The 16759-nt window shown below is 47.3% G+C and overlaps 1 protein-coding gene across 2 annotated transcripts in view; it reads right to left on the bottom strand.

The window, feature by feature from the left end:
* Nucleotides 1-16759, bottom strand: part of INPP5B (inositol polyphosphate-5-phosphatase B) — a 957269-nt gene that overhangs the window by 867972 nt on the left and 72538 nt on the right. For both annotated transcript variants that reach the window (XM_085647875.1, XM_085647876.1), the window contains one exon: nt 11768-11797. In XM_085647875.1, coding sequence (XP_085504001.1) covers nt 11768-11797 — 30 coding nt within the window. The remainder of the gene's footprint in view (nt 1-11767; nt 11798-16759) is intronic.

The raw sequence follows: 16759 nt of genomic DNA, 5'->3' as shown, positions 1-16759 counted from the left end.
GGCCTGGCCAGATTGCACAGGCCTGTACTGAGCGGGCATGGTTAGATTGCACAGGCCTTACTGAGAGTGCCTGGCCAGATTGCACAGGCCTTACTGAGATGGCCTGGCCATATTGCACCGGCCGGCCTTACTCAAAAGGCCTGGCTAGAGAGCCTGGCCAGATTGCACAGGCCTGTACTGAAAGGGCCTGGCCAGATTGCACAAGTCTCTACTGAGAGGGCCTGGCCAGACTGCACAGGCCTGTACTGAGAGGGCCTGGCCAGATTGCACAGGCCTGTACTGAGAGGGCCTGGCCAGATTGCACCGGCCTTATTGAGACGGCCTGGCCAGATTGCACCGGCCTTACTGAGAGGGTCTGGCCAAAGAGCCTGGCTAGATTGCACAGGCCTGTACTGAAAGGGCCTGGCCAGATTGCACAGGCCTCTACTGAGAGGGCCTGGCCAGATTGCACAGGCCTGTACTGAGAGGGCCTGGTCAGATTTCACCGGCCTCACTGAGAGGGCCTGGCCAGATTGCACAGGCCTTTCTGAGAGTGCCTGGCCAGATTGCACAGGCCTGTACTGAGAGGGCCTGGGCAGATTGCACAGGCCTGTACTGAAAGGGCCTGGCCAGATTGCACAGGCCTGTACTGAGAGGGCCTGGCTAGATTGCACCGGCCTTACTGAGAGGGCCTGGCCAGATTGCACAGGCCTGTACTGAAAGGGCATGGCCAGATTGCACAGGCCTGTACTGAGAGGGCCTGGCCAGATTACACAGGCCTTACTGAGAGGGCCTGGCCAGAGGGCCTGGCCATACCGCACTGGCCTGTACTGAAAGGGCCTGGCCAGATTGCACAGGCATGTACTGAGCAGGCATGGCCAGATTGCATGGGCCTATACTGAGAGGGCATGGCCAGACTGCACAGACCTGTACTGCAAGGGCATGGCCAGATTGCACAGGCCTGTGCTGAAAGGGCCTGGCCAGATTGCACAGGCCTGTACTGAGAGGTCCTTGTCAGATTACACAGGCCTGTACTGAGAGGGCCTGGCCAGAGTGCCTGGCAAGATTGCCTAGGCCTTATTGAGAGGGCCTGGCCAGATTACACCGTCCTTACTGAGAGGGCCTGGCCAGAGAGCCAGGCCAGATTGCCCAGACCTTATTGTGAGGACCTGGCCAGAGGGCCTGGCCAGATTGCACAGGCCTGTACTGAAAGGGCCTGGCCAGATTGCACAGGCCTCTACTGAGAGGGCCTGGCCAGATTGTACAGGCCTGTACTGAGAGGGCCTGGCCAGATTACACAGGCCTGTACTGAGAGGGCCTGGCCAGCTGGCACCGGCTTTACTGAGAGGGCCTGGCCAGATTGCACAGGCCTTACTGAGAGGGTCTTGCCAGAGGGCCTGGCCAGATTGCACCGGCCCTTACTGACAGGAACTGGCCAGATTGCACAGGCCTGTACTGACAGGAACAGGCCGGATTGCACAGGCCTGTACTGAAAGGTCCTGGCCAGATTGCACAGGCCTGTAATGAGATGGCCTGAACAGATTGCACCAGCCTTACTGAGAGGGCCTAGCCAGATTGCACAGGCCTTACTGAGAGGGCCTGGCCAGAGGGTCTGGCCATATTGCACAGGCCTCTGCTGAAAGGGCCTGGGCAGATTGCACAGCCCTGTACTGAAAGGGGATGGCCAGATTGCACAGGCCTGTACTGAGAGGGCCTGGCCAGATTGCACAGGCCTGTACTGAGCAGGCATGGATAGATTGCATAGGCCTGTACTGAGAGGACATGGCCAGATTGCACAGGCCTGTACTGCAAGGGCATGGCCAGATTGCACAGACCAGTACTGAAAGGGCCTGGCCAGATTGCACAGGCTTGTACTGAGAGGGCATTGTCAGTATGCACAGGCCTGTAATGAGAGGGCCTGGCCAGATTGCACCGGCCTTACTGAGAGGGCCTGGCCAGAGAGCCTGGCCAGATTGCCCAGGCCTTATTGAGAGGGCCTGGCCAGAGGGCCTGGCCAGATTGCACCGGCCTGTACTGAAAGGGCCTGGCCAGATTGCACAGGCCTCTACTGAGAGGGCCAGGCCAGAGGGCCTGGCCAGATTGCACCGGCCTGTACTGAAAGGGCCTGCCAGATTGCACAGGCAATCTACTGAGAGGGCATGCCATATTGCAGAGGTCTGTACGGAGAGGTCCTGGCCAGATTGCACAGGCCTGTACTGGGAGGGCCTGGCTAGATTGCACCGGCCTTACTGAGAGGGCCTGGCCAGATTGCACAGGCCTAACTGAGAGGGCCTGGCCAGATTGCACCGGCACATACTGACAGGGCCTGGCCAGATTGCACAGGCCTGTACTGAAAGGTCCTGGCCAGATTGCACAGGCCTGTACTGAGAAGGCCTGTCCAGATTGCACAGGCCTGTAATGAGATGGCCTGGCCAGATTGCAACGGCACGTACTGACAGGGCCTGGCCAGATTGCACAGGCCTGTACTGAAAGGTCCTGGCCAGATTGCACAGGCCTGTACTGAGAGGGCCTGGCCAGATTGCACGGGCCTGTACTGAGAGGGCCTGGCTAGATGGCACCGGCCTTACTGAGAGGGCCTGGCCAGATTGCACAGGCCTTACTGAGAGGGCCTGGCCAGATTGCAATGGCACGTACTGACAGGGCCTGGCCAGATTGCACAGGCCTGTACTGAAAGGTCCTGGCCAGATTGCACAGGCCTGTACTGAGAGGGCCTGGCCAGATTGCACGGGCCTGTAATGAGATGGCCTGGCCATATTGCACAGGCCTGTACTGAAAGGGCCTGGCCAGATTGCACAGGCCTGGACTGAGAGGGCCTGGCTAGATTGCACAGGCCTGTACTGAGAGGGCCTGGCCAGATTACACAGGCCTTACTGAGAGGGCCTGGCCAGATTACGCAGGCTTTACTGAGAGGGCCTGGCCAGATTGCACAGGCCTTACTGAGAGGGCCTGGCCAGATTGCACAGGCCTGGACTGAGAGGGCCTGGCCAGATTGCACAGGCCTGTACTGAGAGGGCCTGTCCAGATTGCACAGGCCTTACTGAGAGCTTTACAGCTTTTCATGTTTAAAAAAAAACTTTGGCAGCTTTTCAATTTGAAAAGCATATTGACGTAAGAAAATGCAATGCAATAGGCCCAGAATCAATATTCAGTATCAGGATATCCATGTCATTTGTGCATCACAGCCGCTAATAAACCCAGCTGACGTCACACCTCTCCCCAGGCCTGAACTTATCCTAAGTCAGTGCTGTTAATCATCAAAATAAACGATAAGGGAGAGCCCACAGAAACATTAATGTGAACAATTCTTGTTTTTCAGTTCTGAATGACCCTGGGTGGGCCAGGTTTCCTTGGGTGGTCCTGGCCCACCCTGTAGAACCGGGCCTGTGTAGACATCAGCACCATCCCAGAGGTTTCAAATGCGGCGTGCTATCTCTGCTGTTTTCTGTAACTAGGTCTGTCCGCAGCATGTGATTCAGCAGTCTGCTGTGTCCAGGGAGGCACACATGACGTGTACGGCTCTACCACAAAAGGGAAGATGGGGTGTACCGCTGCTTTCTGATAAGGCCGCTGGTGCTTTTGAATGTGGAGGGAATCTTGGGCTTTTATGAAAAGCAAAGACAGGTGCCCCGCTTGGTTGGCACCGGCCACAAGTGATCCGAGGAAGAAGAAAGCGGAAGTTGAGAGACACGGAGAGTGTGAGGCTGGCATGCAACTGATAGATGTCTGGCAAACGTTGTAGAGATACAAACTTGTGGAGAAATCTCTAAACTTACATCTTGGCTCAGGGGCAAGAGCTACATTAATATAATGGCAGGCAGCTCCCAAACTGCCATAATACACAACCACAAATGACCACAAGAAGACGCCATATCACAACAAATGGCTTACAATGACCTTTTGCCTTTGTATGAAAGGCAACCTAATTTTGTTTTGGCTCTGAAATCCTTCCACTGGCGGAACCGGACTCCTAAGCAGTGGCGTAACGCAAAATTACGTGGCCCTCCTGCAGAAAGTGAAGAGAGACCCGCACGACTCTTTTATATCACAGATATTTATTTACTTTTGCCTGATTTGGGGCCTTTAAAGGACTGTGGGTCCCCTAGCGGGATGACCCTCCTCCCCACATGCGCGGAGGGCAGCACGGGTCTGTCAGGCCCCGGTCTTTTGGTGCCGCGGGGGAATCAGTTTGCAGATCTGTAGTCATGTGTCTGCTTTTTAGGTCGAGCCTGGGAAGCACATGTGCTGCTATGCGAGGCATGCAAATACAATATAGTATGGAGTTGAAGCTCCGCCCACTCTCCGCCCATACTTTTCATTGGCTTGTGTCATTGTCCTTTGTAAATGCTGGCTTCTGATTTGTTAATTTGTTAGTCCCTCCTTAGTACCGCCTTGTCTTCATTTGTAACCTCTCAAAAGGACCGGCCTTTTTACTTCTGTCGTTACACCATATGTCTTATTTAGTCTGTAAGCACTATTTTCTGTAATGAGTTTCTCCTACTGCAGGCACCACATGGTTTCCTGCAATATTCAGCGGACCATGCGCGCTTTGACTTTCCAAGCAGGCCGGGGCAATGGCGGCCACTTCTTTCAAATGAAATAGGTCTCTCATTTACAAAAGCTTCAGCTATTGGCATTGTAATGACAATGCCTTTTACTTATGTGTTAATTATCAAAATAGATAAATAAAAGGCATTGTCATTTACAATGCCATTAGCTCACACTCTCGTAAATGCGAGACCTGTTGCATTGCAAATGCTTTTTTTTTTCTATGTGATGGTTGAACTACTGAGTTGGGTGACGGCTAATGAGCATTCATACCTTAGTTGGCCCTTCCAGTCCAGAAAACCCCCAATGCAAATATTCCTATTTGGTCTACTTTTAGACATAAAAACCAATCTCAATTTAAAATAAGTGCACCAGTCAGCAAAACTCATGGGCGGCCATTCTCTTCTGTGAGGAAAGAAACCTTGCCTGTGAAAACTCTCGCCCTACATGGACCCCTCCATTACACTGTGGAGGGACCTCAACCCACAACCAAGGGACAAGCGCAGGCTGTGAGTATATAAAACCTTATCACCGACCCTCTTTCCAATGCACCCAACCCCAAGCAAAGCTTATCATGTCAAGAAGTAAAGGCAGACCTGTAGGAAAATTAATACTGTTCTAGTATATTTAATATTCAACAAATGCTGCTATTTTCATCTGATTGAATTGGGCGATAGTACCAGGTGTAATGTACAGTGCTGAAAACTGCAAGACTGTAGTTAAAATGTCTGTATAAAAACAAGTAAATATTTATTTTTGTATTACCATGTCTTATAAATTGCTGTGTGTTCCCTTTAGGTTACATAAGAACACTGAAGGTTATGTTTGGAAGGTCTGCTACAGACAAGATTGTAGCATGTTAGTCTAATCGGTGAGGTGGAGAACCGTGTGTGTTCTTCACTTGCACACATTTTCTGCATGAAGCTCAAATGTAGGCGAGTTTGAAGAGTTTGTATTGTTAAGCGTTTCATGAGCCACATACAGTTAGCTGGCTCTCAGACTTGGGTTCATCTACGACCTGAGGTCCTGAACTCCCATGGAGATGCCTCAGTGTTTCAGCCATGTGAAAGATCTCTGGTTAATTAGGTGTGCAGTGCCTGAGCACGGATTCTTGGTAAGTTTATTGCCAGAGACCTACCTGTGATTGCAGAAACGTTTGCCCTTTTCCCAGTTGGCTTTGCGAAAATGCAGAGAACGCTAAGCTTAATTTGTGCGTCCACCGACAGACAGTGGAGTGAGGGTGGGGCTGGTTTAATGTAGTGGTGTTTGCAAAGGTTCAATTACCTTCTGGCTGCATGGTTTTGTACACTTTGGTGCCTGTCAGACCCTTTTGTTAAGGAGTCCGATGTAGGTAACTTTGAGTTGTCAAAACGTGCTATGACCAAGACTCTCTGAGATATAACCGATGGTTGGCCTAGAAAAGCGTGATACTTTTTAGGGGAACTTCCGGTCTGTGGCCTTAATCAATACATTAACTTGGAGCACAAACAAGAGCTGAGCATTAAAGGCAATCAGCAGGTTCATCATTTTCTGGGAGATATAAGATGGTGATCCAAAGTCTGTGGGCAAGACAGAAGGAAGCGAGTTGGGCTCCTAACATCAGAATTTCATTTCCTGTTCCCTTCAGGGAGAGGAACCTCTCTCAGCATTTCATTTCCTGTTCCCTTCAGGGAGAGGAACCTCTCCTTTGCCCACTGAAATATGCGGCTCACACATCATGAGATGCTGCCTGGTGGTCTGGTTTGTTTTCATCTGGAAGAGGATGTGGGTCTCAATGGCATACATTTGGAAGTTCTCCTGATGATGCTCAAAGAATTACTATGTCACACAAGGACGTTGAAGAGTAAGCAGTAAGAAAGTGATCCGTGGAATATGGCATATTACAACAATCACTGAACCAAACTTATATTTTTGATTGCAGTTGGGAGAAAGGATTTGATGGTTCCAAGCCAAGAACTAATATACCTGCCAAGTTTTCCAAACCCTAAAAAGAATTCCGTTGTCTGCCATATCATCGGCGGTGGAGAAGATGAGGAATTTTAAAGCTGTTTTTTATCTTCATCATTGAGAGGATACGCTCTTCTGTAATGTTGCTTAAGAATAATTCTGCACCCCTCGAAGATCTGACCCATGTCTGACGATCATTGAGAAGATAGTTCAATTCCATGCGATCTTGAAGTAGTCTGATAAATTCCCTTTCGGTGTGTGTACTCGGAAACGGTAGATTGGGGGTTGCCGTTAGTGTGCCAGGATCTTCAGGTCTGCTGATTGTGATTTTTTTGAAGGAAATAATTATGAGTTATTTCAGAGGGCCCAGAACGACTGCTTTTAGCAAGACTGATGTGTCCGATATCTCTGACGAGTAAGGGGAAGACCTGTGTAAAGCATGGAGCTGGGCGGGGTTTCACAGGTAAGTTAGATGCCCTTTTCTTTCAGGCCAGTTTCAAGGACCACTTTCAATATCAAAGGCCCTGAATGTGGTAAGTGGACTATGGTGACAGGGTGGACAGTAGTGAGAGGATACTGGGTTTGTTGAAGGCATTGGTTATTTTGAAGAAAAATAACTCCAGTACCTCTTAACGAAGCTGTTGTGATGGACAAAGGTTGTTCTCCAGGCATTCTGGATTGAATAGCTCTTGCAAACTGTCGAAGCTCTCTCTCTACTGGTTTGAGGCCTCACTAAAGCATTTAGCAAAGTAGGCCTCTTGGTGGCATTGATGCAGCTTCTACTGTGCCCCCTGAAACAGTGTTTGTCCATGATCATCAGAGAACACTGCGTTTGCACACCAGGTTGAAGCATGTTGAGTTCAACACTATTTGCTGTTGTAGTCGATGTCCTACTCTGGCTATTGTTATTATTATGTATTTGTATTTTAGGGGAAGATATCCCACTTGCCCATATCTAACGTCCTGTGATGCACTGTGATGCTGCCATAACCTGGAAGCGCCAGACCAATGATCTCCTTATATTTCAGTAATATATTTTTCCTAAATTCATGTATTTGTTTGTGGGGACACCACATAGATTTTCTAAAGGAATTGCAGAATGTCTCAAAGTATGTGATACTGAGAGATTTAACAGTCTTTGTGGATTATGTTTACAGGGTATTATGGGCATAACTGATGAAATTTGAGGGACCTAGATAGACCATACATGTGTGAAAAGTGTACATTATTTGGAAAAGTTACTTGCTTTTAATCCTAGTTAATAATAAAAACTTAGGCCCTCATTGGAAGTTGGGATGTTTCACCCAGAGAAGTAACTTTGGGTGAAATATCACAAGTCGAATTTTAAGTGTGTCTGTGTGAGAAATTGCGTTGTTTGTTGAGGGGGGTGTCAGCCCTTCTCGAGCAACAGCCACAATCCTTGTCAAGGTGAATTACAGAAGTCACTAAATTAACCTGTGCTTAAACCTCGGGTAGCTTGGCACAAAGGAGGCAGGCTTGACTTAGAGGCAATGTTTAAAGTATTTATGCAGCACACAAACAGTAATAAAGCCAAAACACAACCCAAGAAAAATACCATAGAAATTTAGAAAAAACAGAGTAGAATTTAATAAATCATTTGACACCAAAGCAACAAAAATCTAATCAGTAGAACCAGAGATATGCAATTTCAAAGATTTAAGTATAGCACCTAAAAGCACAAAGTGCCACTCGTGGTTGTTTGGTCGCGCGAGACCACGTGAAAGTCACCAGCTCAGGCCGACCCCGATGGAGCATGAGCTGGATACAGGGACCAGATTTGTCCTGCTGGAAAAGTTACCTTCAAGAGTCTAGCATGAAGAGTTCCGTTCACAGTGGAATATGCCGTGAAGAGCTGGGAAAGCGGCGCGGTAGGTCGTCGCTGTAGTATGAAGATCAGGCTGGGCATCTGGTATGGTTGGTGCTGCAGCATGAAGATCCTGTTGTTCGTCGCTGGCGGTCGTTGTTGGAGATTCGTGATCGCAGTCACCGTGGGCTGTCAATGCTGTAGCGCAAAGTGCAGATCTCACATTGCAGTCATCACTGGCAGTTGCGGTAGCGCAAAGAGTCAGGCTTATCGGAGATATGCATTGGCGTGCCGTGCAGGTGGCAAGATCTGGCCGTGAACGGGCCTGTTTGCGGTCGCGAAGAGCTCAAAACTTCAGTATTTCTCCCTTTCTTCACATAGGAGTTCAACTGATGCCACACAAAGGGTTCAGGACCCGGGAGGCACCTCTTGGGGTTCAGGAACTCACTCCAGCAGAGGCCAGCAGGGCCGAGACAAGTCCAGTTGCAGAACCGTACAGCAGATCAGCTGGGCAGATGCAGGGAGGCCCCTGGAACTGGCTATGTCCCTGTAGCTCTAACAGGAGGGCAGTCAACTGACCCTTGGCATCAATTGTGCCTGGGATGAAAGGTGCAGGTCTAGTCTTCATTCTCAGGAAGCAGGGCAGGCCTCAAGCAATAGGGCAGCAGGGTATTCTTCATCTGTAGCATTCACAGGTCCAGAAGTGTAGTGAGGAGTTGGGTCTGAGGGTTCAATATTTATACCAGGTGCCAGCTTTGAAGTGAGAGAAGCTTCTGCAGTTTCTCCTTACAGAAGTGTCTGGAATGTCCTGCTTCCCTGCCCTGGTTCCAGTCGGTCTGGTGACTTTCCTACCTGTTCCCATTCAAAAGGTATCACTTAATAAATGTAATAAGGTAACCTATTGTTATCCTATGGGCGAGGTAGGCTTTGCAATAGTGAAAAACAAATTTCAGAGTTTTTCACTACCAGCACGTGCAAAACTTAAGAGTCTATATCGAAATTTTTAAATACAATGCACCCTGCCCTATGGGCTGTCTAGGGCCTACCCTACATACATGTATTACAGGCCTTAAAGGAAGGTTTTGGCCTGGCAAAAGGTTTATTTTGCCAGGTCGAAATGGCAGTTTAAAACTGCCCACACAGGCTGCACTGGCAGGCCTGGGGCATGTTTGAAGGGCTACTTTAGTAGGTGACACAATCATTGCTGCAGGCAAACTAGTAGCACTTAAATTACAGGCCCTGGGTACCTGTTGTACCACTTTACTAGGGACTGGCTAGCAGTGGTAAGGTGTGCAGAGTCCTAAGGCCAACAATACAAATTCAGCAAAACAGGAGGTGTGAAGGCAAAATTATATGGGGGAAGACCATCCTATGGCTGTCAGTTCTAACGGTCTGGACCCGATAAGTCTGGGCCCTAAGACACTGGGTATGTCACAATTGCGGCAGGGGCTGCTGGGAGAAGTATTTTTTGGCCCCAGCCAACCATGCAGCAATCTGTGGGGGATTGGGGAGGACAGACAGTGCTTGCCTTGGACAGACAGAGGCATGCTCAGCATCCTTGCTCTCCCAACCTGGGCTCTTACTCCCCAGCGGTAGCCTTACGTCTTACACTTTCCAACTGCTCAGAGCCAGAGGACAATGACAGTGTTTTGTCACCAGAATACCTGGAAAAGGACCTGGTAACCCCACATCTAAGCATTTACTCCCCATGTGGGATGATAGACTCTTCACGACTGGAGTTTTGTGTGAAGATTCTGGCAAATAATGTAAATTCCAGCCCCCGGTATCTCCAAACTGAATTCAGGCCAACTCGTATTGCGGGCCTCAGTGTTCATTTACTTATCACAGCATGATTACAGGGTGAGGTAGCCCTACCAGGATTTAACCTATGATTGATAGTTTATTTTCTAAATGTTTATTACCGCCAATTTTCATTGGCAAATAGTTAACAGGAACATTAGAGCGAACACAAGAGACAAGCATAACTGTTATTAGTGAACAGCTACTTCAATGAGCTAGGCCCCTGCAATGTATGAACCCCATCCTGGTCCTGAGACTTCTTCACACTGGTTCTTGTGCACTGGGGTTCCCATGAGCCACTGCCGCCTTGTTGATACCAGCATTCAAACGTGCCCTCAAAGCCTATCGTCTAGAACTACACACCCAACAAGCAACCTCTCCACAGCTAAATCCATGATTGCCATTCATCCACTGAAAACTCTAAATAAATGTGCTTGTGTGAGATCCCAAAAGGGACGCTGCACAAATGCGAAGACGTTCAACCGTTTATGGATTCAGAGAGAATACCCATGGTGAAGAGCACCTGTTATTTGGAACCTTAAGAATGAGCAATAACTGCAGTAGCAGGTGCAACCTAAAAAGCAAGCTGGTATTTAAATGCCCCTGTGGCGAGCAGCTGTGCCTGACTTCCAGGTCAGGCAGGTAGCCCTGACCAACAGAAATAGCTGTGCTGCGATAATGTCAACACAGGAATGTCTCACTCCATGGGTCTGCAGACGAATCTACAAACTCGACAGGTTAGTATGACATTCAAAGGAAATAGTTACCTGCAGTTTCCTTTTACTCAAAGAGTTAAAATGGCGACCCTACTGCTAGACTACAAAGTCCCTAAAGTCGGGGAAGTGAAAATATACACCCTTTGGAATCCGTTTACCAATGTGGATCACATAAAGAGCATAAACAGAGCAAAATCAGTTTGCTGTTAATTCAAAAATAAGGATTTCTTTTGTTAAAATCCCCATGTCTCACTTAAATTGATAAGCGGTACGCGTGAAACGTTGCTACAAACTCCTTTTCTCAATGTGCATTGCATTTCTCAAACCTAGTGGAAAAATGTGTTATCTGGATTGGAACAAAATATCTGTGCACCTACCTGTGTCATACAAATTGCAAATGTCATGCATATTTTTTCTCCTGCATTTGATTGCCAGTTGAAGGTTTCCCTTGCACTGCCGCACATGACAGCCTCCACAAGCCATCTCAGTGGTAATTGCTGTACCCCTTACTCCAAACCCAGGAAATGTGCTTCCATGGGGGAGTGGGCGTTAGCTCCAGGCGTCCCTCAGCGGTGTGCCAAATCACTTAAAAAGGGTCAAAAGGGTATATTTTCAGAGCAAAGGGGAAACTCCAAGTCTCAAATTTATATTTTACTTGGCACATTTAAAATCCACATATGAGCGGGTTTTTTTGCAGGCAGTCATTCATGTAGGGACAGGCTGCATGGAGGACACACAGCGAGCAGCAAATGCCATGCTTCTGCAGCCATGTTTAATAGTAGCTCCTTTCACAGGAAGTGTCTTTTGCACTTTTGCCAGGTTTGTAGTGACTCTTTTCAATGTAATGAATAGGCACAACCCCTAGAACACATATTGTTATGTGCCTGAAGTATTCAAAAGCCCAGAAAGGAAACATGCAGTTTGTGTCACTTACCGATTATCTGGAAACTGTCACAGGGCAGAACTGTAAAACATAAGAAAATAAGACTTTTTTCACTTCTCTCGTATGGAAATATTAGTTTGCATTGATTTCATTCAAACTGAACAAAAAATGGAATATCACCCAAGAGTTGTCACAGCCAGCACTTAAGATCAGGGACTAACAATAATGGGACAAACCTGGGCCTCGGAGAGGCAAATCACAAGAGAGAGTACTTAGTTAAGGCTAACCTGTAAAGTGCATATTACACATAAAACACAAGAGCAATAAACACAAAGTGTGCTTTGACAAAACAAAGAATGAAAATGGATTTTTGTTCAAAGCGGCAGCACTGTTCGTGGTTAGGTTTGTTTTTACTCTTCCAAATGTGGTCTACTTTCCTTACATGTTAATATATGCATGTGTGTGTTTATTAAAAAATATACATAGTATCTATGCAGATGCATAGACAGTAATATGCTGTTGCCACTGCTGAGTGTGTGGAGTGGCATTGACTCACAATAGGCGAAGCCTCAAATGGGTCCTGATGCCCCCCCTTCCTCAACAATGGTAATGAATGGCATATTACATTCTGCACATCTGCACATATAGTTTATACCTTGACATTTGATATGCATTTCACAATTGTTATTGGGCCAAATGTATCTTCACTGTCATGGTGTATATATATATTCACTGAAAAAACCATAGGTTTCAGGCACGTTATAGTTAGGAATTAGCATTTAAAAAACCTTAGAAATTCACTGAAAAAAACATAGGTTTCAGGGGCGTTATAGTTAGCTGGACATTTCCCTCGTACAAAACCCTAGAAATTCCCCTGTTATAGTTAGTTCAGCTAACTATAACTCGCACCCCCGCAATGCACTGCTGATAACGTCACATATTACATCACTCATGACATGGTCAGTGACATCACTGATGACATCACTGATGACATCACAAATGACATCTTTTGACTGGGGGAGAATGTCTGCATTGTCAGCATTCCGTCCATCATTTGTTTGTTGTAACGCTTTTCGCCCTAAGTGGGATGGGTATTCCCAGACGTGGGACCCGTGCTCACTACGCCACTGGAGTCAAGCTATCCTGGCTGATGACGGCTGATAGCCAGAAACCGGTCCTAGGATGCTTGATTCCGGTCCAGGGAAGACATGGCTTGGCAGTTCGGGCTGGACTGTTCCCATGAGGCACAGGGTCAAGACTGATTTGCATATGGCCATGTCTGAACTGGGGTGGCGTAGTGGGCAAAAGAACGATGGATTTAACCCAGATCTTTTGACTGGGGGAGAATGTCTGCATTGTCAGCATTCCGTCCATCATTTGTTTGTTGTAACGCTTTTCGCCCTAAGTGGGATGGGTATTCCCAGACGTGGGACCCGTGCTCACTACGCCACTGGAGTCAAGCTATCCTGGCTGATGACGGCTGATAGCCAGAAACCGGTCCTAGGATGCTTGATTCCGGTCCAGGGAAGACATGGCTTGGCAGTTCGGGCTGGACTGTTCCCATGAGGCACAGGGTCAAGACTGATTTGCATATGGCCATGTCTGAACTGGGGTGGCGTAGTGGGCAAAAGAACGATGGATTTAACCCAGATCTTTTGACTGGGGGAGAATGTCTGCATTGTCAGCATTCCGTCCATCATTTGTTTGTTGTAACGCTTTTCGCCCTAAGTGGGATGGGTATTCCCAGACGTGGGACCCGTGCTCACTACGCCACTGGAGTCAAGCTATCCTGGCTGATGACGGCTGATAGCCAGAAACCGGTCCTAGGATGCTTGATTCCGGTCCAGGGAAGACATGGCTTGGCAGTTCGGGCTGGACTGTTCCCATGAGGCACAGGGTCAAGACTGATTTGCATATGGCCATGTCTGAACTGGGGTGGCGTAGTGGGCAAAAGAATGATGGATTTAACCCAGATCTTTTGACTGGGGGAGAATGTCTGCATTGTCAGCATTCCGTCCATCATTTGTTTGTTGTAACGCTTTTCGCCCTAAGTGGGATGGGTATTCCCAGACGTGGGACCCGTGCTCACTACGCCACTGGAGTCAAGCTATCCTGGCTGATGACGGCTGATAGCCAGAAACCGGTCCTAGGATGCTTGATTCCGGTCCAGGGAAGACATGGCTTGGCAGTTCGGGCTGGACTGTTCCCATGAGGCACAGGGTCAAGACTGATTTGCATATGGCCATGTCTGAACTGGGGTGGCGTAGTGGGCAAAAGAACGATGGATTTAACCCAGATCTTTTGACTGGGGGAGAATGTCTGCATTGTCAGCATTCCGTCCATCATTTGTTTGTTGTAACGCTTTTCGCCCTAAGTGGGATGGGTATTCCCAGACGTGGGACCTGTGCTCACTACGCCACTGGAGTCAAGCTATCCTGGCTGATGACGGCTGATAGCCAGAAACCGGTCCTAGGATGCTTGATTCCGGTCCAGGGAAGACATGGCTTGGCAGTTCGGGCTGGACTGTTCCCATGAGGCACAGGGTCAAGACTGATTTGCATATGGCCATGTCTGAACTGGGGTGGCGTAGTGGGCAAAATAACGATGGATTTAACCCAGATCTTTTGACTGGGGGAGAATGTCTGCATTGTCAGCATTCCGTCCATCATTTGTTTGTTGTAACACTTGCATTTGGAAGGCACTGTTCGAACTTAAAACATTCGTGAACTTTTAACCTGCACGTGTCGTTAAATGTTCAAGAAAATGTTGCAAAAAAATATTGTTATGTTTTAAAAAATTGATGAACTTTTAACCTGCACGTGTTGTAGAATGTTCTAGAAAGTGTGTTGATAGAATACGTTGCACTTCTGACTTCTATGTGTTGTTGAATATTAAAAAAACGGTTCATATGGAAAATTAAAAAGAAACCAATTGAGAAGTTTTGAAACCTAAAAGAATCAAGGAACTATTCTAATTTATTCTTTACATGTATTTATGTGTGCAGCAACAAAATTATAGATACAACAGCACTAGGAAGAGGAAGAAGCAGGGAGTGGGGGGAGGGGGGAGATGGGCAGAATGGCACACATGCACAATTAAGTACAACACACATATAGACTAACAATGGCCAAAATGAAACACACCAACAAGGAGCACAAGTCACACAACCCGCCAACATCACACCACTGAACGAGCATAGAAGTGAAAACCACGCTGCATTCATACAGGATGTGTATAAAGGCCAGTCGTTGGTGTTGTGGGATGTCTGCGACCGTGGTCATCATGGATGAGATGCCCAGCATGTGGCACATGGTCGAGTTCACTGTGTGTTATGTTGCCAAACGGCTGCTCCTCCCTCCCACGAGCCCCCACACTTTTGTACGGTGAGCTGTTGTATCTTGTGCACTCGTACAGCACGCCATTGTAATGCCTATTTGCGCATCTCCTGCTATATTCCAACTACAACATCCCAGTGCCGTTTGGATGTGGTGCATGCCACTTTACAACATCGACTGCTGCGGCTCTTGTAACAGGCCACACCAGAACACAGAGACACACTTACCGCACTTCCTGTACACGGACATGTCCGAGACACCCCGTTCCCCTTGCCGGATAGGCACACCCCTGCACTGACCTGTGAACCCCAGACCAGCACACGCCAGTTGTGCATGCAGGAGGATGCGTGCGTAGCTACACGTCCAGGCTCACTGCCAACGCTGAGGTGACAGCACACTGTGATGTTGCAGGGCTCGTGCCTATCATGCTAAGACAATGACCACAGGGACACACTTACTAAGATGTGGGTTTGGGGGGCATTGGCGGTCCTGGAGTTGTTCAGATGAGTCTTCTGGCCCTCATGGGTATCCCTGTATCATGCTCATTGACTCTATGGCACCTGTGGGTGTTCTGATGTGGCTCTTGGCTGTGTTCCCTTTCATGGTGCAGGTAGTTGTCCTGCTTAACACCAGCAGAAAGCAGGTGTAAAATCTCGGGTGCTAAAGTGTCTTATCGCCGGAATTTGTTTCGCATTGCAATTGGTGTGAAAGTTGTGATGTGATTTTTTTCGTGTGCAGAACAATATACGAACTGAGCAGTGTATCTCGTCAAGATCCAGCACCTGACGCACTATTCCCAATCAATATAAATACAATGAGATTTCTTTATAGATTTTGTGTGTACACTGTAAGTGCAGCCAATACCTCAGTGCAATTCAATACAGGATTTTAGTATTTAGAATAAATTGGAAAGGTGCACCTCGTGTCTTTTTGCACGAGAACGGCTAGTCTCCATTTCATTATCAGCACTTTAACGGAAGTAAAGTTGAGATAAATCTAACACACTATTCAGAAGTTGGTGCAAACTGCAGATATCACCAGTATTCCAGCGATAAAAGCCCCAAAATTTAACACCATCAAATAACAGTAATAAGAACAAGAAAGAGTCACACAGCAGTTAAGAGAACAACCAAAAACGTTATTAATTTTTTTTTCAAACTTTATTTTTTATAATCATAAATATGTAAACGATAAAGTATTTTCAAACTTTCTTTTTTTATTAAAATATATATGAACGATAAACTAATAAACAAAATGTAACAGCATTAATACAAAACAACAAGGCGGAACACTCCTGTGGGGACCATGGATGTCGACGACAGACCTGGAAAATCAGAAAGATTGTTAAAAAAACAACAACATGGTATTCTCAACAAAATACCACAAGAAACAAATCACAGATATATAAAATGTATACAGCTAACAACATTTTATAAGTTTAACTTACAAAAACTGTAAATCTTGCCGCTTTAAAATATTTACCGAATCTGAGGATTTTTTTTTGCAGAAGGCACCACGCCCACAATGTTTTTCTTCAGTGGTGAGGAAATTTTTTACTTTTCCCAAGGGGCAAACAAAGACCAATGCCACCTTGATCTCGTGCAAGATTTGCAAAAGAGTTCTCTCACGAGGGGATCCTAACAAAAAAATACTCGTACGGCACGGTAAGTATGATGAAACACCTAAGGACCCTTCATCCGAACAATCT

This window comes from Triturus cristatus, chromosome 3_2 (assembly GCF_964204655.1).
Source record: "Triturus cristatus chromosome 3_2, aTriCri1.1, whole genome shotgun sequence".
Classification (NCBI taxonomy): Eukaryota; Metazoa; Chordata; class Amphibia; order Caudata; family Salamandridae; genus Triturus; species Triturus cristatus.
Note: the sequence above shows the minus strand (reverse complement) of the source record. Positions and strands in the feature narration are given on the sequence as shown.